The sequence below is a fragment of the Gallus gallus genome, chromosome 19 (genome assembly GCF_016699485.2).
Source record: "Gallus gallus isolate bGalGal1 chromosome 19, bGalGal1.mat.broiler.GRCg7b, whole genome shotgun sequence".
Taxonomy (NCBI): domain Eukaryota; kingdom Metazoa; phylum Chordata; class Aves; order Galliformes; family Phasianidae; genus Gallus; species Gallus gallus.
This window is the reverse complement of record NC_052550.1, coordinates 7175704-7195346: the sequence shown is the minus strand read 5'-3', so window position 1 is coordinate 7195346 and position 19643 is coordinate 7175704. Positions and strand designations below refer to the sequence as shown.

The window sequence follows — 19643 nt, the reverse complement described above, 5'->3', positions numbered from 1 at the left end:
AGGTGAGAGGTGAGAAAAGGGCGGGAAGGGGCGGGACGCCCCCTGCGCTCGAGCGCTGCAGTGGCCGCGAGAGGGCACTCGTGAGCAGCCCGGGCAGGAACTCATCGCCCCCTGCGGAGCGGCTCCGTGAGGTGTTTCGGCAGCGTCTGAGGGGCTCCCGTGTTGAATTGTAGCTTGTAGGCAGATTAACTCCCAGACCTTTGAGCTTTGGAGCGCTACTTCTGAGTTTTTAGGCCAGGTCACCTCAGCAGATAGGAGGGAATATTAAAAACTGTGCACTGTGTGGTGTTGTCATTAATAAGCATCATATTCTCCACTTCTCGGTGATCAACTGAGTCAAAACGTTCATTGCAAATAAAGCGGTACACAAAATCAGTGCTGAATTCTTAATAAGCCAAATATGTTCCTGCATAATTAAGCATCGGCCAAGCACAGCAAAACGGGAATGGTTCCCAGCGTGTAGAAAAGGGAGAACATTTCTGCATCTGTGCCACGTGCTGCCGGGATGTGCTGGCAGCCCAGGAGTTAAAGGCTGTCCGCAAGTTACTTTGCTCCAAGGGTATAAAAGAAGCCTCCATAGCTTTGGTTCCAAACCTCGTGTTTGAAATGCGCTGTGTCTGCCCTACCGCAGCGCTCAGGAGACAAACTCCCTGCATGCTAAGTGAGGTAAGTGCACAGCGCTGTCTCTGCTTCAGCTTTACGCGAGGAACAGTTGATGCGTCCCAGCACTGCGTAGCTGTGTTTTGCAGTTTACTCTTCAAACTGCTGTGGTGTTTAAATTCAACAGAGAGAGCACAACTCGGAGCACGAGCCGTTCCTTCTGACGGCGTGCACATGGCTGCCCTGGCACCTTTGCTGAAGGACTGGGGTCAAAGGACGGTACAGACTGTCCGGTGCTGTACAACACAGCTCTGCTGCTTTGTTTAATACGTTACTTACTGTCACTGAATAGCTGACAGCCTAAAGTACAACAGGAGTACAGCTGACTTAAAGTGAACGCTCTATCTATTAACTCACTGTGAGGTTCAGCAAGTCCCGGGCATATGTTGCAATGTAGAGAGCAGCGTTTGTAGGAAACGTGTTCCTGGCAGAATTTGGGTGGATAAACCCTGTGTTTGGCTCTGTTTTTATACACACGGGATCTATCAACGTGGGTTGCGGAACCCCTCACAGGTGCTCGACAAACACTCCTTGTCACTGGGGTATAGTCTTATTAAAACTAAATTGTCCAATAAATGTTCCTTATTCCCTTGCAGTGTAACGTTTTCATGTTGATATTGTGTGCTGGATGCCAATTTTGAACAATTCTATCATTAATATCAGTAAAACTGTTTGTTTTTTATCTGAACATTTCAGTTCCCGTAACACAAGTTATGGCTGCTGTTCAGCTTGAGTTTCCGTTCAGAAAACCCATCAGAATGCTTTCTGAACTGGCAGAAGCCAACTTCTTGGCTAAGTTTCCTTCAGGGAAGAACACAACTTTTGTCCCATTGTGATCTGCTTTGATTTCCCTTTTTTTGTAAGGGGCTGCAGAAATGAGAAGGGTTACCATTAAGTTGTTCCAATAGAGGTCTATGTTAGCAGATCCCAAGACACATCCAGAGCCAGCAATACTGGGTAAATTGCAGCTATGCTGCATTTTAATTTCAGCTGCTGTTCCTTCCTTTAAGCACTGTTCTTCTGATAGTCTGAATCAAAGGTCATACAAGCAACGGCGTGCTTTGAGGAACTCAGCTGTTCATGCTTTTAGATGAAAGCACTTTATGTCTCAGCACTATGTCTTGATCTAGAGCCAAGATATGATTCATATTTTACTGTTTCTACTCACTTTAAATCATTCTGCCCATGTGTATGGTCATGTTTTTGTAACTTAAAGCGCACACAGACTTGGTTGTCACACCGAGTTTGCAAGTTTTTTTCACATTTTCATTAGCACAGTATTTACCTATATCTCATATATTAATAGAGACTGCCTGGAGAAGTTAATTTTTGAATTGTGTAACAGCACAGTAACAGTGGGAGGATTGCTAAATATGGGAAATGAAGGGAGGGCTCCTGGGGAGGGAGGAGAGTCGAACGAGCAACGCTCCGCCCTGCGACCGGAATCTGAAACTTGGAGAAATGTTAATTCTCTTTCATTTCCGTCTGACCTAAACAGACATAAAGAATTTCCAATTAAAAGAAATATATATTTCTTTTTCAGAGATACGAGCTTTACTTCGCTGTTGTTTTCTTTTGCTTTCAGCAATTCTTAAAGCTGCTGAAAAGCATGACTTCCTGTTCTGTTGTTCCAAAGCCTCCAGTAAGAAGGGTTGCTATCTTTGGAGGAACTCATGGCAATGAGTTATCAGGGATATTTTTGGTCAAGTACTGGCAAGAGAATGGAGCTGAGATTCAAAGAGCAGGAATGGAAGTGAAACCATTTATCACCAACCCAAGAGCTGTGGAGAAGTGTACTAGATACATTGACTGTGATCTGAACCGTGTTTTTGACCCTGATAATCTTGGGTAAGAATGGTTGTGCTTTCTGTTGCTTTAATTTTGTGTTTTTAAAATTGCAAGGAGCTTCCTCTCCAGATTAAAACATTGATGCAAGTTCCTCTTCTGTGTTATCCAGGCAGTCACATAACTGAAATTACTGACCTTTTACCCAAAAAGAACAAATTGTGCGTGTTGTTTCCTTTTGAAACTTGCTGGTAGAATGAGCCTCAAACCAACACACAACACTTAGACAGAGTATTTTAAATCCATATGAGGATAGCTGTGCTTGTGTAAACTTAAGTTGCTGTTTTGAGTTGCAAAGTCACTGTTTCTCATGCCTTCTTGTGCAATTCAGCCTTGGAGCTCTTCTGAATACAGTTATGAAATATGAAAACACAAAGCAATTTAGATGTAGACCAGTATATAAAAAGAGACATACAAGGTGGGAAGTGTATTTAATTACAGTCATATAGGATAAAAGGTGAAAACTTGAAATTATCAGCTAGAAATTAAGCATTCTATGGCAAAATGTCAAAATTCAATAATGTATCTGTCTCCTTATTTTAGAAGAAATGTAATCTATAATTGCATTGTTGTATGAAACAATGTTTTTTAATGACTGGTATAGTTGCATGCCGAAAGGGTAATTAAGTATCAGTATGATCTTAATGGTAAAAGTGAATATTACTGAGAGAAATGGGTGTCACATCTATTTTGTAATCATGGTTATTCTTACCCTGAATGCCTTTTCACCTGGCTTTTCATCTAACAATTTTGTTGTTGGATATTATACATAAGATGGACAGACTGTTTAACACAGAAGACCTTTCTTTCATTGCTTACTTACATATTCCCTCTACAGACAGGAAGCTGATGATCTCAAACCACTCCTTAGGCTAAGACCATTTCTCACACGCCGGTACAGGCTAGTTTGGTACCTGAGACTGGAAGTGTTAAAACTTTGGAGGAAGGCATTTGAGGTGGCAAAATCTTTGAGGTCCAAGAGGTTTAGAATCAACAGACTGTAGGAAAATCTGAGCAGAACATGAGAAGTGGGGTTATGAAAGAGCTTGTAAATGAGGTCCAAGGTAAAAGGGCATGAACCCGTATCAGATTATCTCTTCTGTAGAAGCTGAACCCAGGCTTGAAGGTGGCTGAAGCTGTTGATAAATTTTGAGTTAGTTTTCTGCACAGAGGGAACGTTGAGATGTATGTACTAGAAGTAAATGCAAATAAATAAGAGAAGTACAAAGACTATTGCAAAAATCAGATTTAAAAACGTAATAGCTTTCTGCACAGGATACATAACAGTCAGCCTGTGTTCCACTAACAATCATATTTACTTTGTTCAAGCACAGACATCATGTCTTAAGCCAGGTAATACAATAGGCAGTTATGGAAGTAAAGTGAAAGAAAAGGATATAGATATTTTGTTGAATGTAAAGTCATGGAATGAGTTGATTGATTTCTTTGTACTAATATTAACAGACAGACAGTGGTGGAAGATATTCCATATGAAGTGAGAAGGGCTCAGGAAATCAACCATATATTTGGTCCAAAAGGTAGTGATGATGCCTATGACCTTATTTTTGACCTTCACAACACCACTGCTAACATGGGTGGTACCCTTATTCTTGAGAACTCCAGGGATGACTTTACAATTCAAATGTGTCATTATATCAAGGTAAAACTACTTTAAATGAACTATTAAAACAGATTACTGTTTGTAGTGTATGACTATATATTATGTCATTTCTTCAAATATTCTATTTCTTATTCAGCAAAAGCATTTTAAATATATAATCACTGATGCTCTTTTAAAATCAGAGGTAATTAATAATTTGATTATAATATCAGGTAATTCAGATTTCAACTCATCATAGTCTTCATGTATTAAAATGACTGTAGTAAGATTGATGGGCAGAGAGCAATGCTTAGCATAACATCTATGAAAATAAATGTAATTTAATCTGCTTCCACACTGATCTGTCAGGAACTTGGATAAATTTGGGTCACGCATGCTAAATAGTTAGACATTAATTTTATGAAATAAAGACATAGGAAAAGTAATGGAACTAAGTAATGACAAATGTTCCCTTCGTCACTACTTATAGGAACAGCGATGTGTCTTTAAAACCTATTTGATTCTGCTGTTCCTGGAGCTGATAAATAATGGTAGAGTGAGGTTTGCAGAAGTGCTGCTGGCCCAGAAGATGAGTAATTGGAAAAGAGATCTGCAATAGGATTCTTTGTTATAAAAAAAAAAAAAGAAAAAGGCTGAAAAAAGAAAAGGCTTAATTCACAATCTTGGTCCACACCAGACAATTTAAGCATAAAGCAACAACAAGAAAAAAAGTCTGCCTAGAAATCTGCTTTAAAGTATTTAGATTATAAATTCTGCAGCACAGTTGAATAGTTTTTTCTTCCTGTTAGCAATTAAAGAACAGAACTGAGTTCATTTCAATTAGGAGACAGCAAAGTTCACTGGACCATTCCTGGCAAGAGTTAATGGAAAGGAGACCAACAAACAGAGCTTTGTGTGTTTTCTAAAGATGTCCTACTTCTCTGAGCACCATGAAATAAAGGCAACATATTGAACACACTGTGTAAATCACTTCTGCATCAGTATTCTTTTTGTGGCTCAACATTTTAAAGTATTTGCATAACAAAAACATTTTACAACAATCTCCACAGAATGCTTTGGCTCCAGAGCGTGTTCCTGTTCTGCTGATTGAACATCCTAACTTGAAATATGCAACAACCCGATCTGTAGCAAAACATCCTGTTGGTAAATATGAAAGATAAACACCATTTTTAACCTATCGGAAATTATCTCAGAACATGTCTGTTTCCAGATCAGTTCATTACATTTTACAGGGTGCTCTGATCACTAATTGCTGTTTGTTTGACAATGCATTTATGGAATCATATGTTTATGGTTTTCTCTTCTAAAGAGCACTGATCTGTCACTTGGCATACAAAGCACTGGATGCTAGCCAGGAAGGGGAATAGAAAATATGTAGTAAAGGAGAAAATGACATTGTGCATAGAAGTTGTCAACGTTTGCATTTATGGAAACAAAACCATAATCACAGGCAGGGAGAAAAAAAAAAAAAAAACATTTGCTTTTTGTGAGTTCTCTAAAACACATCATGGAAAGAAAAGATGGGAAAAAGAATAAGGGAAAAGAACATGCAGAGTGACTCTCACATCCTGATAGCACATACAGAAATGGTTATATGGTTCTTTGAACTGATCCTTACTCATGAGCTACATTTCTATTTGCCTTCCAAATAACATAACTGTAGTTTAAAGTCCATCTTAACGATAAAGCTCAGACACAATCAGACATGTATTTTTTCTGTGTGATCTAAGCATGATATATTACAGCTATCTTAATAATCTCCCTCATCTGTAAACAGGTGTGGAGGTGGGGCCTCAGCCACAAGGTGTTGTTAGAGCTGATATTTTGGACAAAATGAGGAAGATTGTCAAACATGGCCTTGATTTTGTTCACCTTTTTAATGAAGGTAGAGTACGTAAAGCAAGCTCCCCGCATCACGTCAGTGCGTTATTTCAAGAGAGTGCTTCTCCCAAAAGCAGGTTGTACCACAGCTCCCTGCAGCTGAGCAGGTAACACTGCAGGGATGCAGGGGTGGGCAGCCCTCCAGATCACCCAACTGTGGCATGAGAAGGAGGTCAGAATAATTCCTGCTATGGCTTCTTTAGGTAGTTCTGAGGATATTACTCCTTTCCAAAATTTCAATAAGTACACTTGTTTTTAAAATTGCTTTGAGAATCAAAAAGAGCAGCTAACTATTCCTGTAGCAGAACATACACTGAGAACACTGCATACATAAATTAAAAAGTGTTCAATTTACATGCCTGCTGTGCATTATTTCAAATTATAGTCAAGAAATTTAGTAAGATATTGTTTTTATCTGTGTACTATCGAAGTACAGATTGACAAAAATAGGGGTTGAAAATTCTTTTGGAGTACATTTGTCAGCAGGTTCTATTTGAATGTAGAAGGAAAAGAATTTAGCTGTGTGTGGCAGAATCTACATTACTGTGCCGGAATGGTAAAGAGTAAACAGCACCAACACTATCCCACGTTACGCAGCAGTACCAAACAGCCTTCTGCTGACTTATTCATCTACAGAATAAATCTTCCTAAGTATACAGTGAAAAGCCACATCTAGCACCACTGACCTAATTTACATCAGTGTTTTGAATGCAACAAAATGCAGTACATGACAAGATCATCTTTCTACTGCTTGGATTCTAGGGAAAGAAAGATGTGGATCTACACATTGTTATGATATATGAGCTAATCACCAGTGCGTAGATGTTGACAGTGTACAACGTAACAATTTAAGCAATTCTACAGTGAATTAGGAATGCATTGTGCTTTCTAACAAACAGTTGTTCATTTTGACATTAAATTGCATTTATTCTTTCTAGGAAAAGAATTTCCACCCTGTACAATTGAGGTTTATAAAATAATGGAGAAAGTAGATTATCCCAGGAATAAAAATGATGAAGTTATTGCTATTATTCACCCTAACCTGCAGGTAAATTCTACAGTAGTTTCCATTTACACCATTTTTAAGTGTTCCTGTGTTGCTTCTGCTACATTATGGTATATAGTAAATAAGATATTTATAATGAGACTGTTGCTAACGGGCTTACCAAATACTGCAGACCTTCCCCATAGTAAGCTCCTTACTGAGGTCATACAGTATTTTGGGAACTGATTTGGGAATCACTGAACATGAAATCATTTTTGAATCTAAAACTGAAAAGAAGACAACAATAGGATAACATATTCTAAAACGTAGAACTAATTCTGAATTCTGAAGTGAAAGTGTGCTTTCAGTTAACTGTGAGTGTATGCATCTTCCTTTTAGTTCGGCTTCACCAGTGAATTCTATGCAAGTCTGAGAATGAGGGCCAAAATCCTGAAATTATGCAATGAAAATTGAAAGGAATGCTTTTAATAGCTTTTGCCATAAACTGCAGGGAATATAATTATTAAGCATATATTTAGAAATCACCTGAAAGTTTTTAAGAAGTAAATGAAAGTAAATGTATTCTATTTATTTTCTTTATCTAAGGATCAAGATTGGCAGCCACTGAACAATGGTGATCCTCTATTTTTGACTCTTGATGGAGAAGTAATTGCATATAAAGGGGACTGTACAGCCTATCCAACATTTATTAATGAAGCCGCGTATTATGAAAAGAAACAAGCTTTTGTAAAAACAATTAAAATGGAACTCACTGCAGGACACATCAGATCCTCAGCCGTAGGTCAGAACACCTCTTAAAGGCTCGTGACAGATTTTCCATACAAGAAGTGGGTTTCTGCTCTGTGAAATCCAGTATCAGTCAGTGGTAATTCACAGGCTTAATAAATTCAGTCTAATTTAAAATTTTAATTTAATTAACATTTTGAGAACTTTTAAATATGAAATATACTGTAATAAGATAATGTCATAATGCTAATTATGGCTTGTTTACTTGTTTTAATAGATCACTATAGATACAAAGAACATTATTTTTATGAAGTTTGATAGTTCATGCTGTATAAAAGGATTAAACAACGTACCACATATGCTGATGAGTAGCAATAAAGCATCTATCCAGAATTACATAGAAAGTAAAACTTTATCACCCAGCTAAACGATATCAAAATGACGGCACTTTAACTTGGTAAGCCAAAACATCCAGTAATCAACCATTTATAAATTAATTGTTCAGCTGAGCCATATAAAATGTGAGACAAAGGAAACAAGAGTGAGGGAAAGAAACACTGAGAGGGATGTGTATGTTATTAATGCCTGCTGCCCAGAAGTGGAGGCCTCAGGGTTTGTTTTGGTTTTGTACTTAAGAAGAATAATCTAGAACGGGATTTCCAAGGAAGAATACACTAAAATAAATTCTGTTTAAATTGAAATTATTACAAGATTAATTAAACTGTTCCCGATTTATCTTTTAAAGACAAAAAGGGTTGAATTTAAGAAGTTTCCAGTAGTCTGAAAGATACTGAAGATACTGATTCTGGGAAAAAAGAAGTGCATATCCAGTGAATAAATTCAGATAGCACACAATAATCAGTTGTTTACTGAAAGATTCATTGCCCACACAACCCCCCAAAAATATATACTTTGAAGAGTACTAAGCCAAAATCTTTTCAGCTTGCTTTGTGTAACTCTATAGCAATGAAGTAAAAATACAGGACAGAAAGAGATGTTTATTGAATTACACGTTTTATTTCTTTATATTCAGATGAATATTGAATAAAAATTACAGATTGATCTGCTGCAGTCATTATAGTCTTCGTGATAAAAGCCTTGAGATAAGAGATGCTTGGATGTGTGTTCTGGCAGGACTCCATGGCCAGGAAGCAGGGTATTTTCTCACTGAGTGACTTTGAGATAAAATAACCCCCGCCTCCTTCCTCAGTTTTATCACATAGCTTTGTACCTGAACGTGGCTATGGAACATTCCTTACAAAAAGTGCCTCCTCTATTTATGGCTGTGCCTACAGAGCGACCTCAGTACAGTACAGAGACATCTGAACCTGCTTTCAGTGACAAGTCTATCTGTAGCAATATGGAATACAGTGCAGACCGGTTTTCTTCCTGGTTCCTGAGTATATGTGATGAGGTATTTTTTTGGTACAAAAACTGGCACTTAAAAGAGTCCAAACAGAACTGTGTAGTCCTATGGCAACGTTCTCCGTTGGCAGTTCCAATGCAAAATTAACCAGCAGAGATGAAAGATTCCGGGAAGAAAGGAATTTTTCTTCTCATAGTCACATATCCTACTAAGAAAGTCAAAATATTGATACTCGTGAATGTCCTTCCTCTATAATTCCTATGCACTGTAAAAAAAGTAACCGAAGATTTCAGTTCGATCCCATCCATCCGGGCCACGCACGGTACAACACAGGATAGGGCATCTACAGAAGATGAGTTGGTAGAACTGTGTTCACATCCCTGCAAACTGCTTTGCACTTATCCTTTCTGCTGCAGAGTTCACTCACGCTCTCTTCTGTGTTAAGAAAGTCTTTGGGGTCAGTTTGCGCACTTCAGGCTTAGCTGTAAGAATTCAATGCAATTCATATTATCATTCAAACACAGAACAGAATTTACATGAGCATTTCCTAAATAGCACCTTTAAAACAGGCACCAAAGGAACATACATATGAAGAAGCCGCAGGGCAAGGAAGACATGTATGGTGTTAATTGAAATCTGGAGGTACACAGAGCAAATTTTTTTATACAGACACAAATAAAATTGAAAACAACAATAAAAAATAATGTATAATCGCAGTCCATCACAGGTAGGGAAATAAGGAGTGCTACAGAAATGCATTACACAGTTCTCTGAATAAAAAAAATAAATAAAGTAAAAAGTCTGCAATTGCACTGTATTTCACCTATTTGGTTTCTGCAGGAAGAAATGCTGATTTCTAACTTTCCTGAAGTAGTTGGATGTAGAAATTAATTGAACCTGAAACATTCTAATGTGATAGTTTTTACACAGCGAGATGCACAAGTGTGGAAAAGCCACGTAGAAATTGGAAAAATAAAGACACTGACATAAAAAACCCTCTGAAGTATTCTCCATCATGAATTATATTTCTGCCCATTATTTATGGGAAGGCATTTGTACAAATAATGACTAAAAATCAGAGAAGTGCACGTGACACCGCAGCATCACACACGGGAAGACAGATCACAAAGCCAAGGAGACCCACAGAGGCAGTCTGGCACAGAGGCTTTCTCCACTTGCAGGAGAAGCCCCCCGTAACACTGACAAGCAAAACGAAACGTCGCAAATGTTTTCAGAACGTCACTATTTCAAAATAACAGACTTCATTTAGCAGACCTATTGAAATGCCTTTCCTTTCTCTACAAGAGCTTTTTTCAGAATACAAAATATTTCCCAGGAGTTAAAGATTCCAAAACAACAGAGAGCAGACCAGGATCCCAAAGATCTCAATTTTCCACAGAAGGATGAAAGATCTCACATTTGACACTTCTGTGAGCAGCCTGGAGTCAAGTTTCAGCAGGCATACAAACTTGGACAGCAGCAGTTTTCAAGCTTAAAACTTAACCAGAGCAATAGTCCATTTTCCTGTAGCTTAGCTGCCCTGATTAAATGGGTTCAAGTCACCAGACCGCATCACTGAACGTTTGTGTTCCAGCTGGCTACAGCTGTCCAAAATAACAAAACACCTTCCAACATCAGCCGCTGGTGCTTTTAACTTTCCAAACATCTACATTTCAAATACAGAACAACTAAAGAGAAGTTTCAGGCAAATCATCCGTTTCTTCAAACGTATTCAAGGTGTTTTTGCTATTAGTTCTTGAATTATCTTGAACTTTGCTTGGATCTGCAAGAAAATGCATTATAAACAAAACAGGATATGGTAGAAACTGTATATGCGAGATCAAGCTTTTGCACATCTAATTTAGGTTAAAAAACACTCATCTGTTTAAACAGCAAGTTGTCAGTTTGCTACCATATCTTATACTGAATGTTTTCTTTCTGCCTCTCTTCATTATTACTGAAAAAAATTCTACTGCACAATATAAATGCTGATTGACTAAAGAGCAAACTTCCAAACACATCTCAGGTCCTCACACGCCCCTGCCGAACACTCTGACGCCTGCTGCTAGAAGGACAGCTGACACCTTTAAGTTCCATCGTGTCTCTATGACACCTCCAATACTCTCAGCAGATGGCTGTCTTGAATTTCCTGGCTAACATTCACGAGGAGCAATTTGTCATCCAATACACATCCCAAACAAACAGGAATGTTGTAGGGCTGAAACACAGCAAACTACACTTTTGTTAGGTAGAATCAGTCTGATTTCTTGCCACTTCTTGCAATGCTGTATGTAATGACTCAAGGAGAAAATCAATATAATTTGCAATACCTTTCCCAGAACAAAATACGTTGTCTGTTAAGAAGTTATTCAGCCTTATGCCATTCAAATGCCATAAAAGAATGTAAAATTTAGATCAAGCATAACTGCTTAGGGAAGAACAAATCAGCTACACCCATCACGTTTCAGGGCTGAGCAATAAATAATGAGAGTTGTAGCCAAACCTCTCTCCAAATCACCAAATTGTTTAAGACCCCTATCATGATAGCCATGAGTTTCCCTAGCAGTAAGTAGAGCAGTTGTATATCCAGGTTATGTACATTTACATTCTTAAAGGTAAAAAATTACATCAAAGGATTTCTAAGGAAAAGGGATTTCATAGATAAGGTGGTGTAAAGTTAAGCAGTACCTGTTGGCCCTGGATCTTCATTAATAAACGAAACATGTGTTTTCCACTCAGTCCATCTCACTTCATTAATCCTGTTTACATTGTACATAAATTCAGTCATTAGTACACATTGTCTCCCAGCTACATAGCTGCACTTCCCCTTTTATTTCCTCACTCCCTGGGATTGCTGTGGTTTACCATCAGCACCTGCCCTACTAGCACTGCAAAGTACTGAAATGAGCGTCTTCTGCAGTGTTATGAATTGTATGCAGATGGGAATAGTACTCAGATCGTTCTGCAGTCTCACACGTTATGAGTACAGTCTTGAAACTCACATTAAACATAAGAGTATTTTTCATTAAGCAGCACAATAACATTATCTTCAATATCATAATCATGTCAACTAGCAGTCAATTCTAAATATCATTTCGTTTAAGCTAACATTTGGAAGTGATTATAATAAAAATGACACCGCCTGCAATAACAGCTTATACTCATACACCATAAACATATCTGAGGTTCAAAACTGTTTTCTTATTAAAAATTGTCAACATAAAAGACCTATGCATTTTCCCTTTTCTGTTAACAGCTGAAAATAATTTGCCAAAAGATACAAAATATTTTAAAGAGTCTTTTGAGGAGAAATAACCTTGAAGAGGCACATAGAACAGAATTGATGGCACAATGTTTGGACTTTACCTTAAGCAAACCCTTGTGTCGTTTTCAGCCACTTTACACCTCTCTCCCAGTTGGAATTTTTTCCTCAAAGATTTTGGTAAGAATTTTTCAAACTCCAAAATGGTTCTGGCTCTCTATTAGCAATGAACAGTAACAGGAATGTGGTTAACCATATTCAGAACCTTCTGACTTTGTAGCATACAGAGAATTATGTTATATCCTTCATTCACCATCCACGATCAACAGAGACAGCAACAGAAGTAAATGACATGCTGCAGATTTCTTGGCCAGACTATGAAACACACCTTCCTGGTGACACATCCAGGGGAATTAAAGTCACAAAGGTATGTAGGGACAGTGCATGAGGTTGAAAATCTGAGACATAAGATTGACTTTAGGATAGCTGTTAATTGTGAAGTTATTAGGATACTCTTAAACTAAACCTACAGATTTTCATTCTTTGTACATACATGCAAACAGAGATTCTCACTGTTAACAGCCATCCCCTTCTATCAGCGTGATAAGTGACCAAAGCTACAGCTTAGGAGACCTGACCAATGCTTGTATACTTCACTAAGCAAGCTAACCACAAACAAACCTGGAGTTTCCAGATGTGCTCACTCTCTTTAGAAATATCTTCCACTGTTTCTCCCATTAATGCAATCAGCATGTTCAAGAGAAGAACAAAAGTCAACACAACATACGTTATAAGGAGCAGAAGAAATAGCACAGGATACTTGGAATTTTGCTGGATCTCCAGATCACCCAGACCTAAGGTGAGCTTAAAAAGATCCATCAGAACAGGTCCCAGACTGCTGTTGGAAAGGCATTCACCACCATTTTGGCAAGTTTCAATCAGTGCAGCAAGAGCTGAGAAAAAAAGCATGAGACAATTTTTATCACGATAATGCTTCATGTATACAATGCACTTTAACCTAAAAAATTCAAGATGCACTACATAATAAAGAGCTACAGCTACCCAGCAGTGCACACAGCAGCAGCTAGACGACAGGTAACCAAAAGGAAGCAGAAAGAGCCCACGTCCAAATGAAACTGCAAGCAATTGAGCAAGAGTCAAATTACTTATCTGTTCAGATAGTCTCTAGGCAGAGTTTAAATCTCTAAATAGGGCTTTTTAATTTCCAGAAGAAACCCCAACATGAGCTCTCATCGTGATAACAGGGTTCTTAGTCATAAGAATGCCAAAACTTTTACTCACACAGAGCATCAGTGCTTTTCTCCAGTAATATTTACCTACGCCAAATCCCAGCAAAAACACGATATAGACAACTAAAAATTTTATCACATCGTTCAGGATGACCTGAAAATTAAATTGAATATTTATCAGGAATTAAAATTGAAAACTAGTTTTATGCTTATGTACTCTGCAGGGATACAGGTGTGATGCACACTGCAGCAGCAGATCATTCTCATTAGGCAAAGTGATCGCTGCCTCCATGGGAAACCCAGAACAAACTCAGGTCTGGGGGTTTTTTCTAATCTTGTGAATGAGAGCCTGATAAGTTGTGTGCTTCCAGGAGTGACAGCAACTGCACAACGCAGGTATTACAGTATGTGATGCAATTAAATAGCAGAACTCTTTTAGCAGAAAAAACCCCACAAACTACTCATACATTTGCTAAAATAAACTCTTAACCTTTAAGGTACAAGCTAATTTCTGCTGTTGAAGTCATATGGTAGATTTTATATGTTATATTTCAGCAGAATTAAAAAAAATAAGAAAATTCCATATGAATTATACATGTGAATTGTTGCACATGCTTCATTAGGATTGTATAGAAAAGCAAGCACCAGGTTAAAAAAAATAACTAAATAAAATACTTGCCTTTTGAATCATAACACTGTAAATTCCCATGGACTGGAAACCTCTGGTGAAATAGAGCATATTGGCCCATCCCAGGGCCATTGCCAAAACGAGACACACGAGGTGTTCTTTGTAGGAAGACAAGTACAAAAAGACAGAGAAGATCACAAGCATAGCTTGTATAAAACTGTTAAAAAAGAACACACGTATGTAAAAGGGAAATTACTGCACAAAACCAATAGCATAATGGAAATATATGAAAACAACTGCTTCTTAGGCTTCAACTCTACTTTCATATTGCTTTCCATGCTCCCCTATGAACATAACCAAAATAATTTAACAATGAAGTAAATGAGTTGAAGTCTAGGTACGTTAACATATAATGGCTATCCTTATTAAAACTTACTTTAAATGAACTCTTCTCCCCTGAACAGCAGTTCAACTGATTTTGCTAACAGAGATATTTGAAATCAATAGTTTCCATGAACCTCTCTGCAAGGAGAACACAGAACATGCAGTGCATTCTCATAGGATATAGACCAGATTCTGGCAGCACAAGATTGATATTAGAATGGCTGTAGAGTTAAGCTACCTGTTTTTATTGATATATGATCTTATTCTAGAAAGGAGAGGAAATCCTCTGTGCTTTATGAAGACCAGCTGATGGGATACTGCCACTAGCCAGCTGAACCAGCTTTACACCGTGTTTTCTTCCAGGAGGAGTAAAGCTAGATTTAGTTTATTAACCAGGTTTCCTACGTGTATTTGTCTATATACAGCATGAAGAGATGCAGCATGCGAAGGAAATAAAAGACAGTACTGCACCTTGTGAAAAACAGCCTGTACACATTAATCCCCAGTACTATTATTGACCAGTGAAAGCATCAGCATGTGCTAAGGAAAAGCTGCGTGGAAGATTACATCCATCTCTCTGAAAACTGATAATCTAAAGAAAATTGAGCATCTACTGAGGGAGTCATTCTCTGTAATCATGGATTAGATATGTATGATATATACTGTATAAAATATATGCATGACAGACTTACAATGCAAAGTGGAACCACGCATCAGAAAGAATTGACTGCAGGTCTGAAGGCCTAAGCAGAAAGATGGCTACACTCTACATCATGAGATAAGGAAAAAACACAGAAATGGAAGTAAGAGAAAGCAGGGGTCAAAATCAGTCTGAAGGTAATTTTCTATAGAAATATCTTTTCTGATAAGTTGATAGCTTGTAGAATTGAAAATCTTTTTGTAGGGCTGTAACCTCGAAGTCTCAATTTCTGTCATCTTTGGCGTAATTTAACAGCTTCTAATTACTTATAACATATGGCAAATATTACACCCACTCTTTTCTGTTACAGGTTCTAATTCTACACTGTCCCTAAACCCAGTCGTTTGACAACTTTAGAGTTATATTTATATAAAACCTCTTTGTCTTTTGCATTCCAAAAGAGAGAAGTCATTTATTTTACAGAGTAACACAGTGATATCCAAATAAATCCTCAGGATCATTCAGAATGAGCAATGTACTGCACCACAGACTTTCAGACATTAGACAAACGATATTGATACTGCAAACATATGGCCAAGATCATCAATCTAGAGAGGTTCTTCACCTATTTTGTTATGTATTTGTTATTTAAAAGTCTTACCTCTTTTATGGCTAAAAATATCGCTCCTAACATAACCATCACCTGTCCTGATAACTGCAGCCATCCCACACCACGCGTCAGAGCTAAAGGATAAGGTGGAGCCTGCAAGACAAGGCCAACATGAAGGACTGAGTTCCATCTCTGATGGGTAAAAGGCAAAGTAAGTGGAAGCTTCATGTATGTAGCTGGCTGGGTAATCAATTTAACTGTCTGTCTTTGTATTATGTAGCTTCCGGGTTACTTTCACAAGGAACTTCTACTACTCTTCCTTCTAGATAAGAAAACCTGATATGGGAGAGCCTGGTCTCAATATAGTCTGATATTCTGATACATTTGGGGACACATTCATTTTTTTTATTCACCAGCATTTTAAAAATAAACCATAAATACAATTGCATTTTAAAGCAGTAAAACGTGTTAAGGTGAAGTTACTGCACTCACTTCATTTTCATTAGGCCTGTGGTAGGAAACCAACGTCAGCGTTACGTTGTACAGAAAATAAAAACAACACGACATAAAAAGCATGTGTCGAGCAAATCTCTTCCATTTCATTCGCAGGAGTGAATTGAGGGGCTCTAATGTCAGCATTTCATGGCGATTCTGTAGAAAGAAAAAAATCTATTAAGGTCTGAACTTCCCGCTTGTGTGAAAACTGAGATAATGTGCATTTTATTAATAGGCAACTTACCCCAATATTTGTGTTGTAGACAATAATTTCCAATACTGAATTGTCTGCAGTGGTATCTAGTTCTGTCAAATCATAGAGAGAAGACTGGACGGGACCATAAGCCCAGTCTGTGAATTTTCTTGACAGGCTTCTGTTGGGTTTATCTCTTATCTCTCTGCTGAGGATGTATTTCAGAACCTAAAACATGAGCAGTCATTGGTTACCAAATGCATCCTTCAGGGAACTGAGAAAGCATACGTACACACCTGTCAAAACCAATACCTTTTAATTATCATCTTTGCTAGAGTAGTGTAATTTAATACATTTGTAATTCTGTCATTAAATACGTGCTGTTAGAGACCACAAACTTCTAATAAATAAATACAGTATTCTTATAGAATAAGATATATTTTTCTAAAGAATGAATGCACAATTTTCCAGGTGTTCACGTTTATAACTTAATCAATTACTCTCTAAATTATCACACTGTCAACTCATTACCACATATACACAGATGATGTATGAGGGATAAATGCGACAGCAGCGTAACACAGCAGTTCTGGAAAGTCTTCTAAAACAATATGAAGATTTTGTATTGTCTAAGAGTAGTGCTGTAATAAATGCAATCCTTCTGAGTTTCCGTACAACGGAAAGGTTTGGAAGGCTGTTTTTTAATAGTATATATGTATTTTCTACAGAGAGGTATTCTTAGAGGAAAACCCTGGAGGGTAGAAGCAGCATTGCTTACATTTTGAACCCAGTTAGCTCAGTGGTATACTGGTATAATACTGGTATATAATATAGCATAGCAAGCATGGAAAACTATATCCTAGAGCACTAACATCTGAGTACATGGTTGGTTTGATGCTTTCTTCATACTTCAACTCTCTTAGATGCAACTGAAATAATACCCACCTCTAACTTCCCAGTTTTTGCAGCTAATTGTAGTGGTGTTAAACCCTCCTTGTTCTTCACTTTTTCCAAATTTCTGTCTTTACTCTTCAACAAAATCATATCATACATTCTGATTACAAAGTCATTCTGAGTTTTAAAGTCCTCTGCAACAGTAACTAATGCGTGTAGGATATTGTTTCCTCTGGAATCCTGAGCAGCAATGTTGGTCCTGGTGTTGTCCATTAACAGCTCAATTATATCTGGTTGATTGGTACATGCAGCTAAAGCCAGTGCAGTTTCACCTACAAAATTATAACATGCAACATGTGTTCATGTTTTATTACAAGCAATCAAACTGTTATTATAAGAATGATTGTATTAAATATCTTCATATTTAGAAGCATGTATCAATACAGATTATTTTTAATTTAGCTTTTGGTATAGAAAAATTTCATTTGCACGAAAACACCTGGAGAAAATCTTCAGATTCAAGTCTGTGTCACTTCATTTGCCATTCAGCATTTAACAAGTGTTTTACAAATATATCTGAGTGTTAATAATACAGTGGACTCTAGCAAATCTTTATAAGAGGCACTGTGCCATTTTTCTGTCCTGCGATACAACTTTCTTAATCTAGGTTCAGTGACAGCAATGATCCACATTTGCCTCTTTTCTGTGCTGTCTTAATTTTCTGGGTATTCCTTCCTAACTGTTGCAGAAATCCCATTTCTACTTACCAAAATAAAAGCCTTCATGTTTATGTTTGGGATTAAAGAAAATACCCTGGGCGTGAGCATTGACATCAGCTCCTTTTTCTATAAGACTCTGAGTGATTTCAAACTGTCTTCTTTCAATGGCAATATTTAGAGCTGTCTGGCCTGAAACAGCAGACACAGGTATTTAGGGTGAAATCTTTGACGTTACGATTACTGATGGCATATTTAGCCACATGCCTGAAAATGGTATCAGGTGGCAGTACCTCTATATGCCTCTTCGGTGTATGCTGCATTGATAAACCTCTCCAAAATACCATTTTCTTCTGCAAAGGACAGTAGCATATTCACTATCTGATTTGTGTTGTTGTTTATGTTCAGCAGAGCTTTCATCAGACAAGTTTTCCCAGTATCTGAAGCTGTGAATTTTTTCATTAGATAATCTGTAAGAGTAAATTTGGGGATTAGATCACAGTAGCCATCATTAAGCTCATGGAAAACAGTTTGAATCTTTTATTTGGAGCAGAACCTGAGGGATACATATGAAAAGAAATTATTTGGTAAGCAGTTACCCATTTGTTCTGTATTTGAGCTATGGGTACTTTGTGAGATGATACAGAGATGTGGTAGTGGTTAATACGACAGCCAGTGTGTCTGCTTTCTTTTCCAGCTATCCCATCAACACGGTACCTCCAGACAAATCCAAGCTCTCTTCTTTTCTTCTCTGCCTGCTCTACCATGCTACACACATCACAAACAGTGGCTATACCACAACCAGACTAACTGTAGTGTGGACAGACACATCAGTTTTGAGTCTCGTACTGCAGAAGCTAGTTCAGGTATGGCTGTGGGAATACAGTGCACCAGATCCCCAGGGTAACATAAATAAGAGATAAATACTCCCCCAGTGTTACTTCAGAGGCAGCAAGGAAGCAGCTGATTCAGTACATTTTCAGTTAGAAATAAGAAAAGACATCCATTTGATTGCAAACAAGTGACTTCAGATTCACACACGAGTCACTGCTGCACTGAGGTCTTTCCTAGTAGAACACACATGCACTGCCAGAAGAGGTAAGAGTTCCTTCAGATAACTCCACAGCTTACCTGGCACAGTCATGTTTGTACAAACATTTGATCTCTCCTTCAGCTCTGCGAGCAGACCTTGCAATTCTTCAACATTCCCCTCAGATACTGCCCGAAATATGTATTTTTTCAGCTTCTTCCGGGCTCCTGTCTGCTCAGGTCCCTGTGCTATGTTAGCACTGAATGATCAAAAACAATAATGAAATCGCTGAGTCAGTTTATTTTCTACATACGAGGAAAAAGAAATACAATTACTTGTACCAGACTACATTGACTTGTCCCGTTTCCATATAGGTGAACTGAAATGGATCTCTCAATGTGTTTCTGTACATTGCTTATTTGCTAAGAAAATGCTA

The 19643-nt window shown here is 37.8% G+C and overlaps 2 protein-coding genes across 7 annotated transcripts in view; one reads left to right on the top strand and one right to left on the bottom strand.

Moving 5' to 3' along the window:
* The first annotated feature begins 50 nt into the window (after nt 1-50).
* ASPA (aspartoacylase) lies at nt 51-8801 on the top strand. Of its 3 annotated transcripts, none has more exons than XR_005841020.2 (7): nt 51-666; nt 2246-2508; nt 3970-4165; nt 5176-5269; nt 5904-6114; nt 6946-7055; nt 7599-7638. XR_005841020.2 is itself a non-coding variant. In XM_004946672.5 (7 exons), the coding sequence occupies exons 1-7, from the start codon at nt 607-609 to the stop codon at nt 7809-7811; spliced, it is 1044 nt and encodes a 347-aa protein (XP_004946729.2). In that variant the 5' UTR covers nt 51-606; the 3' UTR covers nt 7812-8801. The 3 variants fall into 3 exon arrangements, 2 of the variants coding, with proteins under 2 accessions (XP_004946729.2, XP_040506422.1); XM_004946672.5 differs by having other exon boundaries at nt 5904-6011; nt 7599-8801; XM_040650488.2 differs by lacking the exon at nt 5904-6114 and having other exon boundaries at nt 7599-8801.
* Nucleotides 8735-19643, bottom strand: part of TRPV3 (transient receptor potential cation channel subfamily V member 3) — a 27790-nt gene continuing 16881 nt past the window's right edge. For 2 of the 4 annotated variants that reach the window (XM_025141986.3, XM_040650468.1), the window contains exons 6-19: nt 19309-19466; nt 18471-18647; nt 18229-18369; nt 17513-17793; nt 16619-16795; nt 16372-16530; nt 15931-16032; nt 15322-15395; nt 14297-14462; nt 13705-13771; nt 13049-13320; nt 12472-12584; nt 11794-11864; nt 8735-10888 (exon numbers count right to left, since the gene is read on the bottom strand). In XM_025141986.3, the coding sequence (XP_024997754.2) occupies nt 10794-10888; nt 11794-11864; nt 12472-12584; nt 13049-13320; nt 13705-13771; nt 14297-14462; nt 15322-15395; nt 15931-16032; nt 16372-16530; nt 16619-16795; nt 17513-17793; nt 18229-18369; nt 18471-18647; nt 19309-19466 (2053 nt within the window). In that variant the 3' untranslated portion in view covers nt 8735-10793. Of the gene's footprint in view, nt 10889-11793; nt 11865-12471; nt 12585-13048; nt 13321-13704; nt 13772-14296; nt 14463-15321; nt 15396-15930; nt 16033-16371; nt 16531-16618; nt 16796-17512; nt 17794-18228; nt 18370-18470; nt 18648-19308; nt 19467-19643 lie in introns of those variants that run through there. The other 2 variants (XM_025141987.3, XM_040650469.2) reach the window with 2 other exon arrangements.

Coding starts and splice junctions, on each gene's coding strand:
- ASPA (XM_004946672.5), top strand. CDS start 607: ATGCGCTGTGTCTGCCCTACCGCAGCGCTCAGGAGACAAACTCCCTGC. Junction 6,012..6,945: donor TGTTCACCTTTTTAATGAAG/GTAGAGTACGTA, acceptor TATTCTTTCTAG/GAAAAGAATTTCCACCCTGT. Junction 7,056..7,598: donor TTATTCACCCTAACCTGCAG/GTAAATTCTACA, acceptor TCTTTATCTAAG/GATCAAGATTGGCAGCCACT.